This window comes from Phacochoerus africanus, chromosome 10 (genome assembly GCF_016906955.1).
Source record: "Phacochoerus africanus isolate WHEZ1 chromosome 10, ROS_Pafr_v1, whole genome shotgun sequence".
Taxonomy (NCBI): domain Eukaryota; kingdom Metazoa; phylum Chordata; class Mammalia; order Artiodactyla; family Suidae; genus Phacochoerus; species Phacochoerus africanus.
The window spans coordinates 80,643,951-80,670,979 of NC_062553.1; the positions used below are offsets into that span (position 1 = coordinate 80,643,951).

The following is a 27,029-nucleotide window of genomic DNA, read 5'->3' on the forward strand; positions in this document are numbered from 1 at the left end:
ACCAGCACTATCCTACTAGGAGAACAGCCACTGCCACTCCTACTTTATCTCTCTATAGCGAGTACTTGAAGTAAACTTATCATTTGCAACCACATTAACCACTGCTACTTATTCACTTAAATGTATTTCTCTTACAAGATAGCTATGTCAATATCATGCATTCACTCTGCCCCAAGCTTACCACTAATCCTAGTTAAGTGACATGATAATAAACTAACATCCAGGTTGACAAAGTAGACAGCTATCGTCACTACCACTGCTTCTAATGAACCAACAACCCAGGAGGCAACCATTACAATTTTAGCTTAATCTAAAAGCATCATATATTCTATGTAACTCGCTACCATAAAGGCACTACAATAATTTCTACTATTCAAGCTATGACCACCATTACTTTCAATGAACTTAACAACCGTCACCAAACCAATACAACAAATGAACTTAACGGCCACCACATAAAGCACTGCTATGGATCTGTCTGAAGTGATGGGGGTAGTTGTGGTTGTTATGGGATCAAATGATGCGCTATTTTTTCAGTTGAGGCTAAAACCACCACAACTACAACCACCATGTTAGGTTAACTGACTACCATAATAGTTCCCGGCAGTAGTTAAAAAAACGAACAGAAAAACACGGCAACAACACACTGATCTCCTCATAGCAAAATAATTTTTAATTATTATCCCTAATTATCCTGTTATCGAATTCCTCTACTATCTCTCATATTAAATGTGTACCTATCACCAGCGTAGGTGATTATCTAACCAAGAGCCATGCTTCATTAGAAGTTGATCACCCTCGGAGCTCCCATCGTGGCGCAGTGGTTAACGAATCCGACTAGGAACCATGAGGTTGCGGGTTCGATCCTTGGCCTTGCTCAGTGGGTTAAGGATCCGGCATTGCCATGAGCTGTGGTGTAGGTTGCAGACGCAGCTCGGATCCTGAGTTGCTGTGGCTCTGGCGTAGGCCGGTGGCTACAGCTCCGATTTGACCCCTAGCCTGGGAACCTCCATATGCCTCAGGAGCAGCACTAGAAAAAAGGCAAAAAGACAAAAAAAAAAAAAAGAATAAGTTTATCACCCTCCCAAGGACAAAAGACAACAACCATTTAGCCCATCACTAATCCTCTATCACAATTATGTAAAATCCACATGGTTTTCCACACTTAGTAGACCACTGTTTTACAGGAACTAAAATTTTAATTTGAAAATGTATTAGTTGTCCGGGGTTCCCATCATGGCTCAGCAGTTAATGAGCCCGAGTAGTATTCATGAAGACACAGGTTTGATCCCTGGCCTCGCTCAGTGGGTGAAGGATCCAGCGTTACCCTGAGGTGTGGTGTAGGTCGCAGATGCGGCTTGTATCTCACGTTGCTGTGGCTGTGGTGTAGGCCAGTGGCTGCAGTTCTGATTTGACCCCTAGTCTGGGAACTTTCATGTGCCGCAGGTGCAGCCCTATGAAGACAAAAAAAAAAAAAAAAGTATTAGTTTTCCTAAAAGTGTCAGATCATACACTTTTAGTGGATTATGCATAAAAGTGAATCTAATTTGTTATCAAAGAAGCCTTATCAAAAAACATATGATAAAATCTCATAGTAAAATTACTATTAGTATCTGCTGGCAAACAAAAAAATATTTCAAGGATGAACATTAAGTTGAGGACTACGTTAAATAAACTTAGAATCATTTCAAGTATTTTGTTTCCTATCTATGCAATGCAAAAAGGTGGTTATTTTTCTCTTCCAATTGTTTTGTCTTTAGCATACTAGTAGCTATTAACATGACTCTAACTTTGGGCTATCTCAAATGGAAGCATTAACTAAATACTGAAGAAGATTTCAAGGAAGAAAATAAATGTGCAGGATAATTAATAAAATTATCAGGGGATCTCCCATTGTGGTGCTGTGGAAACGAATCCAACTAGGAGCCATGAGGTTGCAGGTTCAATCCCTGGCCTCACTCAGAGGGTTAAAGATCCAGCATTGCCATGAGCTGTGGTGTAGGTTGCAGAGGTGGCTCAGATCTAGCATTGCTGTGGCTACGGTGTAGGCTGGCAGCTAGCTCCAATTCAACCCCTAGCTGGGGAAGCTCCATATGCCATGGGTGTGGCCCTAAAAAGACAAAAGGCAAAAATAAATAAATTAAATAATTAATTTGGAGGGGGAAAAAAAAAAAAAACAAGACAAAGCACATGCTTTCTGCTCATGTATAAGAAGTCCTTCCAAAATATGTAGTTTTCAGGGATGCACAGCCAACACTAAAAACACAGAGCAGATTCAAGCAGGTCTTACATAAGACAAATTTCTCCTAAGAACGTACTTGCTCTTGAACTGAGGCAGTCTAAGACAAGGTTGTACGTCTTGTCACGAAGTCCACGAGGCTGGAAGCTTCTTCCATGGGGGAATACGAGAACCTGGCTCAAGATGATCAAGCCCCTCTATGTGCCTCCCCCAGATGCTACATCATACTCCAAATCACGTACCTTTCTGGTGGCTTGTCCACTATGGTGGCAGGAAGAGAGAGTGGGAAAGGCGACAGCTTGGGTGAAGGCGGTGTCAGAGCTGGGTTGCAGCTCGGCGTGGTTGGAGACTGAGGGTTAAGCCACTGGACCGTGGATGGCCGGGCCTGGCTTGGGCTGAGAGTGGAAGGTTGAAGAATAGGATTAATAGTATAAAGGCTAGAGAACACCAAATACATGCCACCCCATTCCTCTGTGGCTAGGGTGATCAGTCCTTGATCTCTTCTGATGACCCCAAGGGAGAGTCCTCTCCACATCCCCTCAGGGGTGTAGCCCTGACAGCCACACCCTGAAACTAGAGCAAAACTAGAGAGGCCTCATTGTCCTTCTCCAGGTGTGTGGAGATCTATCTAGTCTTGTCTGGCCTCGCATCACATCCGTTCACTAATTAGGACACCAGAAACCGAAAGTCAAAACTCGTTGTTGGACTTTGGAGGTATTCATATTTTCTGATCATAAGGAAAGTCACAAGAATCCAGAGTCAAGCCCATGACCTAGAGCTCTAATAATTCAACAGCGGCCTTTTAATGTTCAAAGCTCTTTCATTTGGTGGACAGCCGCATGTAAATCAATGAAACTGGAACACACTCTCACGCCATGCACAAAAATAAACTCAGAATGACTTAAAGACTTAAATGTAAGACAAGACACCATCAAACTCCTAGAAGAGAACATAGGCAAAACATCTCTGACATCAACCATACAAATGTTTCCTTAGTCAGTCTCCCAAGGCAACAGAAATAAAAGCAAAAATAAACCAATGGGACCTAATCAAACTGACAAGCTTTTGCACAGCAAAGGAAACCACACACACAAAAAAAAAGACAACCTAAGGAATGGGAGAAAAAGTTTCAAATGATTCAAATGACAAGGGATTAATCTCTAAAATATACAAAGAATTTTTATAACTCAACACAAGAAAACCAACAACATAATGGAAAAATGGGCAAAAGACCTGATTAGACATTTCTCCAAAGAAGATATACAGATGGCCAGCAAGCACATGAAAAAATGCTCAACATCACTGATTATTAGAGAAGTGTGAATTAAAACTACTATGAGGCACCACCTCACACCAGTCAGAATGGCCATCATAAACAAGTCCACAAATAACAAATGCTGGAGAGGGTGTGGAGAAAGGGGGACCCTCCTGCGCTGTTGGTGGGAATGTAAATTGGTACAACCACTATGGAGAACAGTATGGAGATACCTCAGAAAACTAAATATAGAACTACCATATGATCCAGCAATCCCATTCTTGGGTATATATCTGGACAAAACTTTCCTTGAAAAAGATACATGCACCCATATGTTCACTGCAGCACTATTCACAATAGCAGAGACATGGAAACAAACTAAGTGTCCATCAACAGATGAATGGATTAGGAAGAAGTGGTATATATACACAATGGAAAACTACTCAGCCATAAAAAGAACAAAATAACACCATTTGCAGCAACATGGATGCAGCTAGAGACTCTCGTACTGAGTGAAGTAAGTCAGAAAGAGAGAGAGAAATACCATATGATATCACTTATATCTGGAATCTAATATACGGCACAAATGAACCTTTCCACAGAAAAGAAACTCATGGACTTGGAGAACAGACCTGTGGTTGCCAAGGGGGAGGGGGAGAGAATGGGATGGACTGTGATTCTGGGGTTAATAGATGCAAATCATTGCATTTGGAACGGATAAGCAATGAGATCCTGCTGAACAACACAGGGAACTGTATCACTTGTGATGGAACATGATGGAGGATAATGTGAGAAAAAGAATGTATATATATGTGCGAATGGGTCACTTTGCTGTATGGTAGAAATTGACAACATAAGAAACCAACTATAATGGAAAAATAAAAATCATTAAAAATAGAGTTAAAATAAATATAAAATTTTAAATGTAAAAAAAAAGTTCTTTCATGGAGTCACACATATGTGGCAACTCAGAAAAAAAATGCCGATGGGCACTAAGATTCTTCTAGAGTGGACTGAAGGTGAGCATTTGCAGGAGCAACCAATGAAGGGCAAACCTCTGGTGACCTTAACATTCCCTCATGTTTGCCAATTCTGAAAACAAGTGAAAGTAAAAAGGTTAGTGAACAGACTCACGAAGGGGCCTTGAAACATGGAGAATTCAATAAATACGTGCTGATCTGAGCTAAATTTTTCTTCAATCATCTTAAAACTAGAGGTTTGTGACAATGGTCCAGAAAGCATGGTCCGTGTGCTTTAAAAGCACGGAGCTGAAAGATGCTCATTTCATTCAAGTATATTCTCAACACAGATGTATTCCATGCTGCTCTGCCCAGATACCCTTCATCTCAACTGTACCTTCCTGGACTAAAACCAGTGTGCATGAGCAGCTTCCTTATTCTTCTACATTCCTGAGCATTATCTCCGATGCTTCTTTTCCAGAAAAACTGACATCATGTTCAGTCCATTTTTACCTCCAAAAGCTCCCAGGCTGTTCCTTTCTGTTTTTTCTCATCATTAACAGGAAAAGATCTCCTTCTCGTGGCCTGTGCCCTATTAGCACCACAGTCTCCAAGCCAAGTCCCAGCCCCATGCCTCCAATTTGTCCAGCTCCATCACCCTGCTCAGCCACCTGGTCTACCAGCTCCCTCCCCAAGAACTGGTGCACGCCCCCCACACCTGCCCAGGCAACCTCACTGTCCCGCCCACAGCTCTGCTCCCCTGATGTTCCCCCACTTGGCCTCACACTCCTTCTGCCTGCTCCAGTCTGTCCCCTCCTTGGCTCAATTCCAGCTGCCTCCACCAGAACTTCTCCATCAGTCTAAGTCACAGACCTTCTCTGAAGATCTGTTGCCCGATAAACGGGAGGGTAGGTCGGCATGGGTGGTTCTGTGATGGTTTTAGGTACTTTTCTCGCCTCTGTGTTAAGAGCAGGCTCGTAACTCTCTGTGTAGACCTCGCAAAGCCGGGCAGACTGCTCGGCGCAGGAACATCTTCAGGCAACATCTGAGCAACCAATTCCTATGTGTTAGCACTACAACTGGGTTTTCTATGTCACGTGCATGAAACACTGCATTACTGACTTGAGAGATATTTAGTACACAGTAGTACACATATTTAGTACACAGTAGTACACATATTTAGTACACAGTAGGTCTTCTATCCTTTGATAAGAAAAAGGAGGTGGGGGGAGAAGGCACATTTTAGACACATTATTCTCTGAACAGCTGATTTACAACCCCCCTCTCCCGCCATTCTTTTGGAAGTCACAGAACCTATTTCATACCAAGCAAAGAAGCCTATAAATCTCAAGGTGATCTCTATCACCCGCAGCAGAAGCCACTCAATTCTTTAGCAGAAAATGAACCTTTAATGGTGTCTTGCTAATCAGGGAGGATGGCATGAGTGAAGCTCTGACAGAATTTAAGACCACGATTGGCCAAAACCGATTGCCATTTGAGCTCCCAGCAATTACTCTCGGTGCTTGGAGGTGGTGGGGGGAGGGAGGGGAAATGCAGTGTTTACCCCACCCCCACCAACTCTTCCTCGTCATAAATAGTCAAGCGATGACATGATGGCCATCCATCCACCATCAGGGAGGACAGCTACAGGACAAAGACAAAGTAACAATGTGTGTACGTACAAGGCTCTTCTTTAAAAGGTCATAAATTGTACAGCTATTATCTATGTAATCCTCACATCTCTCTTTTTTTAAAAAAGTGGACTATTTTTTTTTTTTTTTTAAATAAAGGGAAAATGCCCCTTCTGGAAAGTGAAGGAGTTACTGGAATAGCAGATGCAGAAGGTGAGGGCAAACTCTTAGCTTGGCTTTCTCCTTTTTATCCCAAAGCTGGAGCCATCTTCATCCAGTGTCAAGCTCTCAATGGAGACCCTTGTCCTTTACTTTCCTGGGATCTTTTTGTGGTCTGTCAGGACCGATGTGCTATGGGATCCCTGCTCGCCAGTTCACTTTTTCCACTTCGACCTAAGTTTCTGCATTTGAGTCCCTGGGCTCCTCACAGCATCTCAGAAGCCTCACTTGGGACTTGTCCTGTGGGCATGAACTGTGTACTATTCATAAGAGGAGGTATCATATGTCAAGTGAAGAATTGGAATTTTTTGAAAGAAGAGATCTACCCAGCCGAAGTTCAGGAAACGGAGCAGAGTAGCCACAAGGATACAAGAAACTTTCCATGGACTTCTCTGCTAGGAAGGAGTGGGGATGAGGCAAGAAGCAATTAAATAAATACACCCAAGACCTAAGACCTGAATTCTTGCCTCTGCCAGCAGAAGTCAGATGATAGTATGTTCCACAGGTGTCTCCAAAAGCAACCTGCTCAGGAGTTCGTCATGGCTTAGTGGTAATAAACCTTACTAGTACCCATGAGGGCGCAGGTTCAATACCTAGCCCTGCTCAATGGGTCAAGGATCCAGTGTTGCCATGAGCTGTGGTATAGGCTAGCAGCTGTAGCTCCAATTCAACCCAAAGCATGGGAACTTCCATATGTTGTGGGTGCAGCTCTGAAAAGACAAAAACAAAACAAAATAACAAAAGCAACCTACCCAATTTTTTCTTGGGGGGGGGGGGGCAAGAAATTATAAACACAAACTTCTTTAAATAAGCCATCTCCTACTTTCCAGAATTTGACTTTTGTTTTTCGGTAATATAAGATCCAAAAAAGCCATTTTTAACTATTCTTCAAAATAAAATATATTTCCTCCAAAATCAATAAAGTTTTCCTTTTAAAAGAGAATTTGTGATATTCTCTATTCTTTGACTGTAAACACTTTAGAGGATTATCAGACATTGGGGAAAGGGCAGCCCATAGCAAAGCCCTAGCTGTTTTTCCCAGCTGGGCCTTGAGCATCCAAATACATAATAAATTAACATCCCTCCTGCACATCTAGAGTCGCTCTAGACAACTATGTGTTGGGAGCCCATTCTGCACTGGTCTCTGGCATTTCTGCACTTCAGTGAGCAGATGCCTGGGCTGCCTTTGCCCTTGACTATCTTTTCAAGGATGCTCGTATAGCCCAGAGCCCTGGAAGAGAAAATATGTGTCATCCCCTGGAGCAAAGAGCAGGCTTTACCGCCCATTGTAAAAGATGTGGTTTTCCTGAGGTCTGGGCTCCTCTCCTTCAACATTCCACAGGCAGGTGTTATTTGGGAACTGGGACTTGAATAAATACTCTGAGGACTGCTATAGCTGCGACTGGTACAGCCTCTTCACCTCTGACCAGGGGCCCCATGTCTTCTGCCAGCATCCTTGAACTTACGGCTGGCCCACGTGGGTATCTTCGAGCAGAGTCAGATTTCTGACACCACAGTTCTTTTCTTCCTTCTTCTTTTTAGGGCCAAACCTGCGGCATATGGAAGTTCTCAGGCTAGGAGTTGAATCAGAGCTGCAGCTACCAGCCTATGCCATAGCCACGGCAACTCAGCATCTCAGCCGCATCTGTAACCTACATCGCAGCTCACAGCAGTGCCAGATCCTTAATCCACTGAGCAAGGCCAGGGATCGAACCTGCATTCTCATGGATAACGGTCAGGTTTTCAACCCGCTGAGCCACAACAGGAATTCCAAGATGCCACAGTTCTTGACAGCAGCATCCTTGGGAATGCTGAGAAAATACTCTGGGTGGGTGTGGGGGTGGGGGTGGGGGGGTGGGGGTGTGTGTGTGTCCTGTGGTCCAGAGGAGAACTCTGGCTAAGAATGTCTTTGGGTTAAAGATCAACAAGGATAGGTGATCTAAGAATAAAAAGCTAATTATGTGCTAGAACATAATGAAATACCTTGAGTATTCTCTCCTACCATTTCCCAAATTTAAGTTTTTTTTTTAAACCTATTTAGCTCCTTCTTCCTGCTGCCCCTTTAACTATGTCTTTTTGATGAGTTAGACTGTCATGATCACAAATGACTGATTTTATTTAATGAAGAGCTGCTGACCAATGACCAAAAAAAGCACCCAAGTGCCACCCATTTCCTGGAGGGCCACGCTGTGGTTTGCAAAAACGGAGGCAGACGTCAACTCTTCCTGAAAAGCTCAGAAACCATACTTAGCAAAGCCGAAATAAATGACCAAGAAACCCTAATATGTTTCTCTGCTCTCTTCCCAATTTCACACATGAAACCAAAAGCATCTTGACTCCTCTCCATTTTCAGTGTACAAGAAACCAACCTTCCTTAGGGGGGAGAAAAGTCTCCTTCTCAAAGAAAAGGATGAAATGGAAATGAGAGGGTTTCATGCAGAACACAAAGATGTCCTTAGGCCAACTCAGAAATTCATTCCTGACAGCGCTTCTACTGAACCTGGTAATGGATAAGCAATGAGATCCTACTGTCCAACCCAGGGAACTATATCCAGTCTCTTGGGGTAGAACATGATGGAAGACGGTATGTGAAAAAGAATGTGTCTATCTGGGTATGACGGGGTCACTTGGCTGTACAGCAGAAATTGACAACACACTGTAAATCAATGCTAATATAAAGAAAATATAAATAAATAAATGCGTAAATAAAAGAAGGCCTACCTGGTATTCCTAAGGCAACAGGGAAGTCTCCTGCCTTGGGGGAGGGCAGGTGGAAAGGCTGGGGAATAGAACACACGCTTGTGAAGGTGACCAGAGAATCCTCTCCTATACCGGGAATCAGCCCTCTTGCTTTGGGAAAACTTCAGGCAAAGACCCTGTACGCTGTCACATGGGGGAGGAAACAACCCTTGACAACACGAACGAACGTAGGACAGGAGCTGTGGTATGTGGACACTTTGCAGAGTTTATTTTTAGGAAATGTAAGAGATCGGCCATACAGCCTGCTTCCGAATCAAACCGCAACCCCCTCTTCTCCAATACCAGACTCCACGTGCATATTAAAAACGTCTTGGCAGCAGAAGAGCCCAAACATTTCAGAAGTGGGGGAGGGGACATAGGGCCTTCACTGTTCAAATTCAACAACAGCTGCACCAGTCACCGGAGAATGTCTGCCGCCAACATTTCTTGCAAAGAAAGCACTGTCAGGTCAGGCTTTGGGCAGTGCTGGCAATGCAGGCACCTGTTTCCAGGCTCCAGGAGCACACAGGGGAATTTAAAATTCGAGGGACGCAGGGAGACTGCATCTCAAAGAAATGACTGCTTATGTGAAGTGATTAAATCCCCCCCAACACCAAGATATTTGACGATGGGTTTTATGATGTCAAAATCAAATCAGAAGTCTGCACTGGAAGGAAAGATTTTAAAACTGCATTTGCAAGGTCCCTGAGCATAAGCTAACACATTAGTGAAATGATCTTTCATCCCAGCCTGGGAAACATACAGCAGAAGTCTCAAACAGCTGTCCTGGGCAAAAGTGTCTGAAAATGTTAATAAAGACAGAAGGAAATATTGTAGATCTGTATATTATGGGAAATCTCTGTTCAAATAAATGCCGCAGTTCTTCCCTAAGTGCCAGAGAGGGAGAATTCCTCAGCCAGCATGCAGTTGGTTCCAAGGGAGCCCAGTGAGGGGGGACAGCAGTGGAGAGAAGCAAACGCCTGTGACAAGTCACCATAATCCAGGGCTGGGCCAGGGGGCCAGCACTGCCCATTAGGAACAGGGCCCTGCTCACTCATCATTCATGCTCTGAGAACTACCTGTCAGACCCCGTGACTGCCCTGGGGACACCCAAGGAACTATGACATCTGTTTTCCATGAGCACTCAGTCAGGTGAGAAGAGAATGACAAACTGATAATCATGACACAGTGTGATGAGCACCAGGTAGAGTTGCCTAGGGTCCCGCAGTAGAACATCGGAGGGAGCAGCTGTCACGTGGGCACAGCAGGTGCTGTGCCAGGCACAACTCGCATGCGCTAACTCACTCGCTCCCAGCTATGCTGTGGTTCCACGTGACACAGGAGAAGAGGATCCCAGAAAGGTGAAGGCGACCTACTCAAGGTCAAGCCAGTACTAAACCCTGTTTCGACAAGAATGCGTAGAGTTCACAGCCTGAGTCCCTCTGAGCAGCTGGGACAGAACACGGAGAGCTGAATGGAGAGAGTCGGGAGATAGAGATACTCAGGGGGCAGGACCCCTGAGTCAGGGACACACGGGCAAGGCAAATAGGGATTTTGATCACAGCAATTACAAACGCACAAAATGCCACAAGTCTAGAGACACCTGCATTCTGAAGACAGCCCTGGCTGTGTGCCTGTTTGCAGTTTCTTCATCTCTAAGCTGTTCCTCTTTTTTTTCTTTTTTTTTTTAAGGCAGGGGTGAAGGAGAGGGACACTTCTCATTCTTGGAGGCTGGGCACAACTGGCTCTATTGGCCCTAGCTGAGGGTCAGCCACAACTGAAATCTGGGCAAGTAACAATCTGCCTGGTCTCAGTTTCCTTAGCTAAAATGAAAATAACTGTTAACAGGCTGGGTGGTAGTAACTGTAAATGAGATGACAGGTGTAAAGCCCTCCACAGTGATCAGAGAACAGTGAGCACTCAACACACGAAGCGCTCCTTATAAGCATTAGGTATTATTGCCTCTGCTTTCCAGGCTTATCTTCACTATGGAATCAACTTTACCAAAAGACAACAAACTAGGCCCAAGAGAGAAAACTATAAATAGGAAGTAAATGTCACCATTGGAAAAAAAAAAGTTGCCACTATTTACAACAGCCAAGATATGGCAGCAATCGAAATGTCCATCATCAGGTAATGGATAAAGATGACAAGGTATATGGTTTGGTTTTTTTTTATATATACTTTAATATTTTTTTTATTTTCCCACTGTACAGCAAGGGGGTCAGGTTATCCTTACATGTATACATTACAATTACATTTTTCCCCCAGCCTTTCTTCTGTTGCAACATGAGTATCTAGACAAAGTTCTCAATGCTATTCAGCAGGATCTCCTTGTAAATCTATTCTAAGTTGTGTCTGATAAGCCCAAGCTCCCCATCCCTCCCACTCCCTCCCCTTCCCATCAGGCAGCCACAAGTCTCTTCTCCAAGTCCATGATTTTCTTTTCTGAGGAGATGTTCATTTGTGCTGGATATTAGATTCCAGTTATAAGTGATATCATATGGTATTTGTCTTTGTCTTTCTGGCTCATTTCACTCAGTATGAGATTCTCTAGTTCCATCCATGTTGCAGCAAATGGCATGATGTCATTCTTTTTTGTGGCTGAGTAGTATTCCATTGTGTATATATACCACCTCTTCCGAATCCAATCCTCTGTCGATGGACATTTGGGTTGTTTCCATGTCCTGGCTATTGTGAATAGTGCTGCAATGAACATGCGGGTGCACGTGTCTCTTTTAAGTAGAGTTTTGTCCAGATAGATGCCCAAGAGTGGGATTGCGGGGTCCTATGGAAGTTCTATGTATAGATTTCTAAGGTATCTCCAAACTGTTCTCCATAGTGGCTGTACCAGTTTCCATTCCCACCAACAGTGCAGGAGGGTTCCCTTTTCTCCACAGCCCCTCCAGCACTTGTTATTTGTGGATTGATTAATGATGGCCATTCTGACTGGTGTGAGGTGGTATCTCATGGTAGTTTTGATTTGCATTTCTCTTATAATCAGCGATGTTGAGCATTTTTTCATGTGTTTGTTGGCCATCTGTATATCTTCTTTGGAGAACTGTCTATTCAGGTCTTTTGCCCATTTTTCCATTGAATGATTGGCTTTTTTGCTGTTGGGTTGTATAAGTTGTTTATATATTCTAGAGATGAAGCCCTTGTCGGTTGCATCATGTGAAACTGTTTTCTCCCATTCTGTAAGTTGTCTTTTTGTTTTCTTTTGGGTTTCCTTTGCTGTGCAACAGCTTTTCAGTTTGATGAGGTCCCATGGGTTTATTTTTGCTCTGATTTCGATTGCTTTGGGAGACTGACCTGAGAAAATATTCATGATGTTGATGTCCGAGAGTGTTTTGCCTATGTTTTCTTCTAGGAGTTTGAGGGTGTCCTGTCGTAGATTTAAGTCTTTGAGCCATTTGGAGTGTATTTTTGTGCATGGTGTGAGGGTGTGTTCTAGTTTCATTGCTTTGCATGCAGCTGTCCAGGCTTCCCAGCAATGCTTGCTGAATAGACTTTCTTTTTCAACCATTTGATGTTCTTGCCTCCCTTGTCAAAGATGAATTGACCATAGGTGTCAGGGTTTATTTCCGGGTTCTCTATTCTGTTCCATTGGTCTGTCTGTCTGTTTTGATACCAGTCCCACACTGTTTTGATGACTGTGGCTTTGTAGTATTTCTTGAAGTCTGGGAGAGTGATGCCTCCTGCTTGGTTTTTGTTTCTCAGGATTGCTTTGGCGATTCTGGGTCTTTTGTGGTTCCATATAAATGTTTGGATTGTTTGTTCTAGTTCTGTGAAAAATGTCCTGGGTAATCGGATAGGGATTGCATTGAATCTGTAGATTGCTTTGGGTAGTATGGCCATTTTTACAATATTGATTTTCCCAATCCAGGAACATGGACTATCTTTCCATTTCTTTACATCTTCTTTGATTTCTTTGATGAAAGTTTTATAGTTCTCGGCATATAGGTCCTTTACCTCCTTGGTCAGGTGTATTCCGAGGTATTTGATTTTGTGAGGTACAATTTTAAAAGGTATCATATTTTTGTATTCCTTTTCTAATGTTTCATTGCTGGTATACAGAAATGCAACTGACTTCTGAATGTTAATCTTATATCCTGCTACTTTGCTGAATTTATTAGTCAGTTCAAGGAGTTTTGGGGTTGAGTCCTTAGGGTTTTCTCTGTATAGTATGTCATCTGCATACAGTGACAGTTTTATGTCTTCTCTTCCTATATGGATGCCTTTTATTTCTTTGGTGTCTAATTGCTGTGGCTAGGACTTCCAAAACTATGTTGAAGAGCAGTGGTGAGAGTGGGCATCCCTGTCTTGTTCCAGATTTGAGTGAGAAGGCTTTCAGTTTTTCCCCATTGAGGATTATATTTGCCGTGGGTTTCTCATAAATGGCTTTGATTATATTCGGGAATGTTCCCTCTATACCCACTTTGGCGAGGGTCTTGATCATGAATGGATGTTGGACTTTGTCAAATGCTTTTTCTGCGTCTACTGAGATGATCATATGATTTTTGACTTTTTTTTTGTTAATGTGGTGTATGATGCTGATTGACTTGTGTATGTTGAACCATCCTTGTGAACCTGGGATGAACCCAACCTGGTCATGGTGTATAATTTTTTTGATATGTTGTTGGATTCGGTTGGCTAAGATTTTGTTGAGAATTTTTGCATCTATATTCATCAATGATATTGGGCGATAGTTTTCTTTTTTGGTGGTATCTCTGCCTGGTTTTGGAATGAGGGTGATGGTGGCATCATAGAATGTCTTTGGGAGTATTCCTTCTTCTTCAACCTTTTGAAAGAGTTTAAGGAGGATGGGCACCAATTCCTCTTTATATGTTTGATAGAATTCACCTGTGAAGCCATCTGGTCCTGGACTTTTATTTGTAGGGAGTGATTTTATGACCTCTTCAATTTCATTTCTAGTGATCGGTCTGTTCAGTTGGTCTGTTTCTACTTGATTCAGTTTTGGCAGGCAATAAGATTCTAGAAAATTGTCCATTTCTTCCAGATTGTCAAACTTGTTACCGTATAGTTGTTCATAGTTTTCTCTTATGGTTTTTTGTATTTCTGCTGTATCCGTTGTGATTTCTCCTTTTTCACTTACAATTTTGGTTATTTGGGTTCTTTCTCTCCTCTTTTTAGTGAGTCTGGCCAGGTGGTTGTCAATTTTGTTCACCTTTTCAAAGAACCAGCTCTTGGTTTTATTAATTTTCTCTATTGTTTTTTGAGTCTCTATTTTATTGATTTCTTTTTGATCTTTATAATTTCCTTCCTTCTGCTGACTTTAGGACTTTTTTGTTCTTCTTTTGCTAATTCATTTAGGTGGAGGGTTAAGTTGTCAATTTGGGATCTTTCTTCTTTTCTGAGAAAGGCCTGTATTGCTATAAATTTCCCTCTGAGCACTGCTTTCGCAGCATCCCATAGATTTTGAGAGGTTGTGTCTTCATTATCATTTGTTTCAAGGTAGTTTTTAATTTCCTTCTTGATTTCCTCATTGACCCATTGGTTTTTTTAGTAGCATGTTGTTTAGTCTCCATGCAGTAGGTTTTTTCTCTGTCCTTTTCCCATGGTTGGTTTCTAATTTCATGGCATTGTGGTCAGAGAGGATACTTGACGTAATTTCTATGCTCCTAAATTTATTGAGATTAGCTTTGTGTCCCAATATGTGGTCGATTCTTGAGAATGTTCCATGAGCATTTGAGAAGAATGTGTATTCTGCTTTTTTTGGATGTAGTGTCCTGAAGATATCAATTAAGTCTAACTTTTCTATTGTTTTCCTTAGGATCTCTGTTGCTTATTGGTTTTCTGTCTAGAGGATCTGTCCATTGATGTGAGGGGGGTATTAAGGTCTCCTACTATGATTGTATTCTCATCAACATCTCCCTTTATGCCTGTTAATATTTGTTGTATGTATCTGGGTGCTCCTGTACTTGGGGCATATATGTTGATGATAGTAACATCCTCTCCTTGGATGGATCCCTTAATCATTAAGTAGTATCCTTCTTTGTCTTTATGTCTTTTGTTTTGAAGTCTATTTTGTCTGATATGAGAGTTGCGACTCCTGCTTTTCTGTCATGTCTATTGGCGTGAAATATTTTTCCCCACTCTTTCACTTTCAATCTATATGTATCTTTTGTCCTAAGGTGAGTTTCTTGTAGGCAGCATATTGAAGGTTTTTGCCTTTTTATCCACTCAGCCACTCTGTGTCTTTTGATTGGGGCATTCAGTCCATTGACATTTAAGGTGAAAATTGATAGATGATTATTTATTGCCATTTGAACCTCATGTCCCAGTTGATTCTATGGTTCTCCATTCTTCTTTTTTTTTTTCGGTTGGATGGTCTCCTGTTATTATCTGCTTGAGTGTATTTTTTTTTTTCATTTTTTGCAAATGCAATATTTGGTTTTGGCTTGTGGTTGCCCTGTTTTTTTAAGTATGCTAACCCCTTCCCATAATTGTGTGTTTTAGCCTGATGGTCCTGTAAGTTCAAACACTTCATTACTATATTAAAATTGAGAATAGAAACATACAAACAAAAAGGGTTATTTACTTCCTAACATCCCTTGCCCACATTTTATGGTTTTGATGACTCTTTTTTATTTTTTTCTTTTTAATTTTATTTTTTTTGAGGCCTGTTCATGATTAAATCTGTATTCTGGCTTATTTGAGTGACTGCTCTCTGATTGCGGTTTCCTCAGTCCTAGTTCTTCCTCTTCTTTTTTTTTTCCTTTCTTTTTTCTTCCCTTTCCTTCCTTTCTTTTTGGTTTAGAGAAGCCCTTTCAATATTTCCTTTAACCTGGGTTTTGTGTTGCAGTATTCTTTAAGTTTTTGTTTGTTGGAAAAATTTTTATTTCCCCTTCTATTTTAAATGATATTCTTGCTGGATAGAGTATTCTAGGTTGCATATTTTTTTCCTTTTAGCACTTTAAATATCTCTTGCCATTCCCTCCTGGCCTGTAGTGTTTCTGTAGAGAAGTCAGCTGATATTCTTATGGGGGTTCCCTTGTAGGTAACATTCTGCTTTTCTCTTGCTGCCCTTTAGGATCCTCTCTTTATCACTAACTTTGGCATTTTTATTATGATGTGTCTTGCTGTGGGTCTATTTGGGTTCAGTTTGTTTGGGGCCCTCTGTGCTTCTTGTATCTTGAACCCAGCATCCTTTAGATTTGGGAAGTTTCAGCGATAATTTCTTCAAATATATTTTCCATCCCCTTATCTTTTTCTACTCCTTCTGGAATTCCTATTATGCGTAGATTGGCCTGCTTTATATTATCCCATAGGTCTCTTATATTGCTTTCCAGTTTTTTGATTCGGTTTTCCTGTCTGTTGACCGGATTGAGTGATTTCCATTATTCTATCTTCCATATCACTGATTCATTCTTCTGCATTATTCATTCTGGTTTTTACTGTCCTTAGTTCCGTTTGCATCTCTGCAAATGAATGTTCTAGTTTTTCTTGGCTCCTCCTTATATTTTCTAGTTCCTTTCTGAGGGTATCTGCATTAGTGTTCATATTTTCTCTTAATTCCTTCAGTATTTTTCACTATTTCTCTTTTGAACTCCAGGTCTGTCAGACTGCAGAGATCTGTTTCATTGTTGACTGTTTTAGGTGAGTTCTCCTGTTGGTTTTGACTGGGGGTGGTTTCTCAGCTTCTTCATCTTGGTTGTTGTTTTCTTTCTCCTGAAGGAGTTGTACTCTCCGTTATCGGGCAGTGTTTGCCTTGTCACTGCCGTGGAATATTTCCTGAGGGCTAGCGTTGTTGGTCATATTTTTTGAGGCAGTGTGGCTTTTCTGGAGTGTTTATGAGGCTAACAGTGTTTCTTTGAAGCAAAGGAGGGCTTCCTGAGGGCAGACAGGACTGGGAGGTCCACACCACGATGGTAGCAGATTTCACTTGGTCATGCAGAGCTTGCTCTGGTGTTTTAGGCTGTGGGGTTTCTTGCAGGGGGTTGGCGGTGTTGGGCAGCTGCTCCTCAGGAGTGCAGCACCCCTGGGGCTGGAGCAGCTATCTGGGTCACTGAGAACCTAAGAGGCTCTTCCCTAGGGCAGCCCAACTCAGAAGGACGGCCTGAGAATGTAGGCGGATCTTTTCACAGTCTGGCGAGCTTGTTGCAGCTTTTCTGGGCTGCAGGGGGTCCTCCAGGGGGCTGGTGGTGCTCAGCAGGTATTCGCAGGAGTGTGGCACCCCCTGGGGGCTTGGGCGGGTAGCAGGGCCACTGGAAACCCAAGAGGCTCCTCCCCAGGGCAGCCTGACTCAGAAAGACCGTCTGAGATCTTTTCCTGACTCAGCCAGGCTTGTTGCAGCTTTTCTGGGCTGCAGGGAGTCCTGCCTGGAGCTGGCAGTCCTATGCAGCTGATCCACTAGGGCACCCCCTGGGGGCTTGTGCTGGTAGCAGGGCCTGCTGGAAATCCAAGAGGCTCCTCCCCGGGGCAGCCTGACACGGAAAAACCAGAAAAACCGTCTGAGATCTTTTTCCCGACTCGGCCAGGCTTGTTGCAGCTTTTCTGGGCTGCAGGGGGTCCTGCCTGAGCTGGCAGTCCTATGCAGCTGATCCACTAGGGCACCCCCTGGGGGCTGGGCTGGTAGCAGGGCCGCGGGAAATCCAAGAGGCTCCTCCCCGGGGCAGCCCGACTCAGAAAAAACCGTCTGAGAATTAGGCAGGTCTATTCACGGCCTGGCTAGGCTTGTTCTAGCTTTTCTGGGCTGCAGGCCCTTTCTCGGGGGCTGGTGGTGTTTGGTGCTGCTCTGTGGAAGTGTAGCCCCTCCAAATGGCAATGCAGGCCTGTGCAGGGACAGCCCTGTGGTGGTAGGCTTCAGGCAATTGTTGAGGCCAGCCCTCCTGGATGGAAGGCAGCCCCAGGTTCGGCGAGAGCGTAGGGGTGGTGAGGGTGGGGGGAGGGGATGCACTGGGAAGCACAGCTTTCAGCTAGCTAGCGGGCCTGTAAGCTTGCTGTGGCACGGGGGGTAATTCTGTGGGGACCCACCCCTTCTTCTCTCCCCTCCCCAGCACGGGCGCAGACCAGGCTCTTCTCCCAGGTTCCCTCTGATGCAGCTTTCCACTTCCCCAACCCCTAGAGTATGTGCTCCCTTCCTCTGCGACAGCTTTGTTTTCAGTCTCCCAGGCAGTCTCTGCCCCGTCAAATGGTTTCTAGACTCCCAGTTCCGCTCCACACCGCCCCCCAGCCCGATCTCGGGGACTAACCTCTGGAGCCGAGGTCTCGGTGCCCAGCCCCCACCCAGGCGTACTCGGCCCTTTCTCGGGGACTAGCTTCGGAGGTGAGGTCTCGGTGCCCAGCCCCCACCCAGGCGTCCCCCAGCCCTTTCTCGGGACTAACCTTCGAGCCAAGGATCGGTGTCCCGCCCCCACCCAGGACGTCTCAATTTTTGGTGACTGTGCCCGTAGTTCAGATGGTCCCTTCGGTTCTTGATCGGCTTTTCCGTACTCCAATTTACTGCTACACTCTTCTCTGCATCTGGAGATTCCTCCGGTTCGTTTGATCTTTCCCCCATGTAGGTGACTTTCCAGGGTGCGGGATCCCTTTCTCCTCCGCAGTTCCCTTTCAGGAGTGCCCGTCCCGCTCGGATTCACCTTGTCTCACTCTCCTCTTTTCTCCTGTTCTGCCCAGTAATGTCACGAACTTCTTGCCATTATTGGAGTTTAGGTTCCTCTGCCAGCGATTGGTTGCTGTTCTGTGCGAGTCATTTATTCTGTAGATGTGTTTTGTTGTGTTTGTGGGAGAGGGCGAGCGTGTCCCCCCTACTCCTCCGCCATCTTGTCCTCTCCCCAGGTATATGTTATATACACATATGGGTGCCTTCATATAAGTGTATATATGGTATGGTGTGTATGTATATTTATGCATATATATGGGGGTGTGTATACATGATATATATATCTAGGCTATGATATATATGGTATATGTATATATATGGATATATGAGATGGTGTATATATATATGTACACACACAACATCCCATATATAATGTCTTCTTTCTCCATTAGATGATCATGGACATTTAGATTGCTGCCAATGTTGGCTATTGCAAATAGTGGCAACTTTTTTTTCCAATGGTGATATTTACTCAATAGGATATTACTCAGCCACAAAAAAGAACAAAACAATGCCATCTGTAGCACCATGGATGGACCTGGAGATTATCATCCTAAGTGAAGTAAGTCAAAGATTATATGCTATCACTTATATGTGGAATCTAAAATGATACAATGAACTTATTTACAAAACAGAAAACAAACTCACCGACATAGAAAACAAATTTATGGTTACCAAAGGGAAAGAGGGGAAGGGAAGGATAAATTGGGAGTTTGGGATTAACATATACATACCAATATATATAAAATAGATAATCAGCAAGGACCTACTGTATAGCACCAGGAAATCTACCCAATATTCTCTAATAATGTATATGGGGAAAGAATCTGAAAAAGAATGAATATATGTATATGCATAATTAATTCATTTTGCCTGCACACCTGAAACTAACACAACACTGTAATCAACTACACTCCAGTATGAAATTTCTTTAAAAGAGAGAGAAAAAAAGCTGCTAAATGCAGAAAAATTGCATAGGATCCAGGACTGGATTCTGGAACAAAAGGACATTAGTGAAATACAAATAAAGTCTATATGTAACAGTATTGTACTGATGTGAATTTCTTAGTTTTCACCAAAGTACCATGTTTCTGTGTAAGATATTAACAATAGGGGAAGCTGGATGAAGAGTTTCTGGCAACTCTCTATACTATCTCTGTAAATTTCTGTATACCTAAAACTATTTCAAAGTAAAATTTTTACTTTAAACAATAACTTGTAAAAAGAATAAGCCCAAATAAAGTTTTTAAACACTGAAACTCTGAAAGCCTTTTGAAATTATGATCACACACTTGAAGGCATCCAAAAACCATAAAGAAAACTTTTGGTCAGTGACATGAAAAGATCTGTGAGGGTTACATTTAATAATCACTTGGACCGCCCATTAAAACATGGCGATTAACCACAGTTGTTGAAACTGGTTTTTAAGAAAAATCAGCTTTTCCAGAAAGATCAGTTTTGTTTATAGATTAGAGGCTGAGAAACTTTTCCTGTAAGAGGCCAGACAGTAAATAGTTTAGGGTTTTCAGGCTGTAGGTCTTGCAAATATTTAACCCCTGCCATCACGGCAGCACAAAAGCAGTCATGAACAAAATATAAATGACAGGGTGGCCATGTTTCAATACAACTTTATTTATACAGGAGTTCCCACTGTAGTGCAGTGGATTAAGGACCTGACTGCAGCTACTGTAGTTGCTGTGGAGTCTCGGGTTCGATCCCCAGCCTGGTGCAGCAGGTGAAAGAATCCGGTGTTGCTGCAGCTGCAGCATAGGTTGTAACTGCAGCTAGAATTCAATCCCTGGCCTGGGAACTTCCACAGGCCATGGGTGCAGCCATAAAAACAACAACAACAAAAAGTGTATTTATATAAAATAGGCAGCAGTGGGCCAGTTTGCTGATGCTTGGATTCAATGGACCAGATGCAAATCCGTTTTGTAATGGAGAGTTGGGGGAGATGAAGGTGATGATGGCAAACTCCCTTGGGCTTGAGAAGCCTGGCTCCCGGCTCCCCCACTCACTGGCTTTGTGGCGGGGGTTCCAATGAGTGCCAGGAGCTGGCCTGCAAACACCCTGGGCTTCCTGCAGCAGCTCTCTTGACTAATTTGCTCAAGATCATCCCCCATGCCGAGGGGAGACAGCTGATACATCAAGCCAGCACATAAAAACAATAACTTGCGGCCCCCCAAGAGGAAAAGTCCTCAGCAGGAGAGACAGGGCAGGGAAGAGGAAGGAGGGCATAGAAGGCAATCACTCGACACAGAGAAGACGGAGGCCTTCGAGGCTGGACACAGCCATGTGGAACACTCAGTCCCCACCTGGTGGAATGCTGCAGCTCCTGGGAGGTTTTGCTCCTGGACAAGGAAGGGCACTGCCATGGAGTCATCCCCTGTCTTACAAAGTTCACTCCCGGGCTGATCACTTTCTTGGGTTTTGCCCTGAAAGAACTGTCTGAGAATGACACCTCTGACCAATCTTTCACTCAAAGCACTCCTTGAATTCTATCCATCTTCCTTCCAGATAATCACTGCGGAATCAGACATGGGGCTTGAACTTTCGCTTGCGAGGTCTCATTTCAGGAAATAACGGGGCTGTAGATATCTCAGCCTGGTGACCCTGCAGGGGAGTTGACAGGAATGTTCCTGCCAGCTCAGTTCATACATGGAAGGCAGCTGTTACCCAACTCGGGGGCAGAACACTGAAAACAGGGGCACGAGCAGAGCATGAAAGGGGCACAAACTACCCTGCTAAGAAAACGCTCGGGTGCTCAGCTTGGTTCTCTGTTGTGACAAGTGAGCTTCCCACACTGCTCAGAACACTCAGAGTTGGCTGAGGCCCCAGGGGAACCCCACAACCTCACTGGATCCCCACCAGCCCTATCTTCAGAAGCTTCTACAGAGGAGGTTCCTGCAGAGCGAGGCTTGGACAGGAGCCCTGGGTCCTCCTGGAATAGCTACTGTAACTGCTGGAAACAACACAACTTCAGGTCAACATCGAAGGCTTCTCCAGGAGGCAAGAGGTGATTTCCTGGAGCCATTTAGTGAGGAGATCACATAACTGATGAACCAGCAAGTCAGGTCAAGTTAAACTGAGAATATCAAGTTAGGTTCTCAGAGGAAAGGAAAAGGGCAAGCAGGTGGCCGCCTGGGGCTCCCAGGGGAGTGGTGTTTGGGTTTTATTACATGTGGTACCTTGAAACCTCACAATAATCCAGTGGGGCAGGTGCTGTCACTCTCCCTTTGCAGATAATCTTGCTAAGCTTTAGCCTGGCTTAAGGAATTTATATAAGGCCTCCAAGGTTTTAAAAAGCAAGATACGGACGCAAAGCCAGGCCTGTTTAACTCTAAAATCAGGGCTTTACATCTGTATTACAGTCCTCCAACTTACAGAAAACAGCATTTCAATACTGAGACACAGCCAACCATCCATGCACAGCAAATGACAAATGACAACGAAAACTGATGAAATGAAAAAGGAAAGCAAAAGCAAAACAGGACCAATGGAAAAGATTTTTTTTTTTTTAAGAGTCTTACACAGTGGAGACGCTACTACAAGAATCCAGCCGTGTGTTTTTATTTTGCAAAGTCAACTTTTCATTACGGGGCTTTTAAGTCATAGGAATGATCAACAATCTGGCTTGAAGATAAAACCTCCACGTTTCAGAACCTATAGTTACAGCACAGCAGAGGAAGGTGTGAACTGGGCCGCACACAATGCCAAGCACACAACACAAATACCAAAAATTCCCCAGCAAGACACAAGTTATGTGTGTGAGGACGCCAGGCAGTTGCTACGGTGTAATTTCTATACCAAGTGGGAGAGAAGATTCAGGAAAATACACGGGACAAAAGCTATAATGAAGGTGAACAGCCTGATGATCCAAGGCCAAGTACATGGCCCTGAGATCAGCTTCAAGAGCCTTTCCCGGGTATCATGTTACTCATCAAAAGATTACGGATGCTGCTCCACTGCAAAATATCGAATTTCCAAGTCTGCCAGAATCTCAGCCAAAGGTGGTGGAAGAATGTGCAGCAATTCAGATTCAAGTTTTACTCCCCATAGATAATTATAAACCACGGCCACATGACTTAACACAGGGTCAGCGCTCCCTCTGCAAAACAAGGGCAGCGGCCCAGCTGACGGATACAAGGCGACCATGTCCCATATGCAATGTAAACAAGTCTAAGGGAACCACAGATCACAGGGGTGGGCAGATCAGGGCAAAAACCCACCTCTGGCCCTTACCAGCCACGTGTCCTGAGGCACATCTCCTACCTTCTTTGGGCCTCCATTTCCCCTATCTTTCAAAATGAATCTATCTCTACCCCACCTGGTCTGAGTGAGGATTAACACGAAATATTTATAAAACAGGCAAGTCTGGGGCCCCCGAGAGTCAGTGCTCCACAGTCTTTAATTCTGAGAGATGCAAGCAGGGAACTATTGTACTAAGCCTCCTCTGCAGCCTCTAACCACCAGCCACTGCAGACGCAAAAGCTCCTGCCCCTCTAAGTTCCCTGGTCCCCCAGCAGGTCCGGAAGGGGCTAACCTCTCAGGAGAAGTGCTTCCTTACACTTGAGCCGTCTGAGGCCTCAAGCTTTCTGAACCCACCAGGGACTTGGTGCTCACTTAGGGAAGGGAGAGAGTGCTGGCTTCCAACTCACTCCTCCCAGCATCCAAGCATCCATCCTCCCACAGAAAGACACTGGCTCTACTAGAGACCTCAGCCAGGGGACCCACCACTTCCTGTGGTGCTTGCCTGGGAGTTCCCATTGTGGCTCTGTGGTAACAGACCGACTAGTATCCATGAGGACGCAGGTTCGATCCCTGGCATCACCTCAGTGGGTTAAGGATCCACCACTGCAGTGGAGCTGTGGTGTAGGTCACAGACGCAGTTTGGATCCTGCATTGTTTGTGGCTGTGTGGTGGCATAGGCCAGTAGCTACAGCTCCAATTCAACCCCTAGCCTGGGAATTTCCTATAACATGGGTGTGGCCCTAAAAAGGAAAAAAAAAAAGGGCAAAAAAAAAAAGCTCCCCTTATTAGGCTACAATTTCCTGACTAGCCAATAATGATGCTGGAAATTCCTATAACAGGCAATTCACTTTTCTTAGGTTAAACAAGACCCTCTCCTGATCTCTTTAAATTTGCAGTTTTTCTCCCCTTATTACAAAAGCCATATGTGCTTCTTAGTCATGTTGAGAAAAAAAAAAAAATTCAGATGTGAGAAAAAAGAGAGAAAACTTCTAAAAAATAAACTCGCAGAGTTCCCACATGGCACAGTGGGTTAAGACTCTGACTGCAGTGGCTCAGGTCGCTACAGAGGTATGAGTTCAATTCCCATCCTGGCGTGGTGGGTTAAAGGATCTGGCATTGCTTCAGCTACAGCTCAGATTCAATCCCTGGCCTGAGAACGTCCATATGCCTCCGGTGCAGCCATAAAATTTAAAAAAAAAAAAAAAAAGATAAATTCCCTATTTTCTTTTGAAATAATCATCATAATAAGAGAGATAAAATTTTAAGACATCAACCTCTAGGGTGAACTGACTGCTACTGGCAGGTTGGGAACAATGGATGGAGGGCAGCCCTCCACAAAAGGGTGGAGGAGCGGGAAAAAGGAAAGAACCGAGAGGAAAGGAAGAGGCGAAAAAAAAAGTTGCCTATGACTGCTACCTTATAATTTCTAAGTGTGCACCAAATTTCACCAAAATCTGTAAAATACTGTTTAAGATGATCATTTTTTCTGAACTTCAGACAAATCCTTTCATATGTTGGGTAGATGAAAGGGGGTCCTCTGGTAAACTCCAGAAAAAATTCATCAACTCCCTGAAAAGCAAGCATGGAACCAACAGTCCAGCGATTTGAAATGCCAAGTAGCTGTCTATGGGAAACCTTTATTGTTTGCCCAGTTTAAAGGAAGCAAGTTATTACATTGACAAGAATAAAAATGGGCCAGTGAGAGCATGCAAGTCTGTGGATGACATGTGCAGGCTCCCCACCCTGGGAGACACATGCTGTGATGACCTCAAGCAACTTGCCCCAGGTTTGGGAAGCCATGAATCTCTGCTCAGGGCAGCAACTAGGACAGATGTGTTAGGAATATCTCCACATTTGGGAGAAACCAAGCCATGCCTCTCACTGGGGGGGGGTGGGGAGGGGGAGGGAGAAGGATCCACTGCCCTCCTGGCCAGAAGGAGCATAGAGTTACACCGCAGGGTACCAACATCCCCAGCTACAAAGAGCTATTCTAGGATGCTGCCATCTTGAATGGAGGCATGGGCCAGCAGGAGGTGCTCGTTTTCATCTGAAATCTGTCGAGCAAGCAGAGAGCAATGTCTGATATTTCCTACAAGAGATCTTCTTTTGTGACAGGGAACCTAAAAGAATTACGTGTCAAGGACCTGCTCCATCATTTAAAATTGAAGAGCAAACTATTTTATTGGGGAAAAAATGACTTTGGGAACATCTGAAATACCCTGACCTATGATGTAATGTCCTCCAAGGAGATGGAGCTCGCAGTTTCTCACTGGCATGCAGTCAGTCACCCATCACCTTACCGAGTGTACAGGTAAGTAAAAGCTCCAGATTGACTGACTGCAGTGAATAATAGCCATAAGTCTAAATATCAGCAGAAACCCAAGAAATTCAATTCTGCTGTATTGTTTTCTACCTGTCAGAGACTACCGCTGTATTTATACACGGCCTGTATCAGAATATCAGCCGTGTAGGTCCTGGTACACTTGCTTTCTGGGGTCATGGCACTTCTGTACAACAGAGCTACCGGGGTCCATTGTGATCCACATACATTAGAGCTTCATTTTTCAGGACCTGAGATAAGGCAAGTGTAAGTTTTGGACCCGAGTCACCACTCTGGATTAAAACCAGGCAGTGCCTCCTTTTTTAAGGTTCTGAGTAGGGGCTGAATGACCCACAAAACAACTTTGATTTTATTAAAAGGTATATCTTTATCAGATTTACTCAGATCCTACTACAATCAATACTGTACAGCTGGTCTGCAGAGATGATGAATTTAAGAAAAAAGAGAAAGAAAGAAATGAAAAGAAACATACACACAATGAAAACAAAATTTACAAATGCTAAGGAAATAAAATGCTATAAACAGAAAATGGTGAGTCTAATTTTGTGAAATTCCCAGAGAAGCATTTTTATTTTCATATGGAAGAAAGAAGACAAAAACCAAGCCAAACATAGTTTGGCTAAGAGACATTCAATGATATACAGAAAGAAAATGGAATTTCCAAAGGGAAAGCATTTGTATAAATACATAATAATTAAAATGAGAAATAAAATATTTATTAATAGCTATGTCATTACTCAAGAGTTCAAAGAGTATAAGACCCAATTCCTATCAAGAGTTTTATTGGCCTTTCTTGGTGGCCTAGTGGTTAAAGGACCCAGCACTGTCACTACTGTGACGTGGGTTTGATCCTGGCCCAGGAACTTCTGTATGCCACAAGTGCAGCCAAAAAAAAATCATGATCAATCTTGGAGTAAGATAAAGACTGCATAGTATAATGAACCTGACATTGTGTGTTCCCCTGAAAAAATTTTGCAGGTTGAAACTCTACCCACTCCTATGGAGTGTTTGGGAGGAATTGGGATTAGATGAGAGTGGGATCCTCCTGAATGGTATTAGTGTCCTTCTAAAAGTCAGGAGAGAGCCAGCATCCTCTCTCTGCTCTCCATCACAAAAGGATACAGGAGAAGTGAGCCTGAGCTGTCTGCAAACCGGAAGCACCTCCCACCGGAAGCACCTTCCACCAGAAAGCACTTCCCACCGGATCCTAGCCATGCAGCCACTAGGTTCTTGGACTTCCAGCCTCCAAAACTGTGGGAAATGGGTTCCTGCTTAAGTTACTCTATCAAAGTATTTTTGTTATAGCAGCCCCACCTGAGTAAGACAGAGAGATAAGCAGGCAGGCAGATAGAGACACTGATGAAGATGCACACATGTGCTACTACCAAATAACAACAAAAGGTAACTGGCAACTCACACTAGAAGGGAAAGGTTTCCTAACATCAAACGGTGGACCCAGACAGAGAAAGGTATTATTCAGAATCCTCCAGAACCCTAGAATACCTGACAGTGAAAACTAAGTTAGACGCTAGAGACAGGTCAGTATTGTCTTATGCAAAAAAAGAAAGGGAGACATTTGAGGCAGAGGGAATGAAAGTATGCAAGGGGCACACAAGGGCTGCCTGAGGCAGAAACTGCACACAATCCCAGGAAAAGGAAGGGGGAAAAGGAGGACACGCTCTCACTTCCCTCAGTCACACTCCTCAGTGAGGCTGTTTACCTCAGCACATGCAGAGAGCCATGGGGGAGGGACAGGAGTCTGTAACAGCG

General features: G+C 43.8%; 1 protein-coding gene across 1 annotated transcript in view; it reads right to left on the reverse strand.

Annotated features, from left to right (window-relative positions):
- Positions 1-27,029, reverse strand: part of ARHGAP10 (Rho GTPase activating protein 10) — a 370,863-nt gene that overhangs the window by 9,463 nt on the left and 334,371 nt on the right. The window contains exon 21 of the mRNA XM_047799118.1: positions 2,482-2,634. Within this exon, the coding sequence (XP_047655074.1) occupies positions 2,482-2,634 (153 nt within the window). The remainder of the gene's footprint in view (positions 1-2,481; positions 2,635-27,029) is intronic.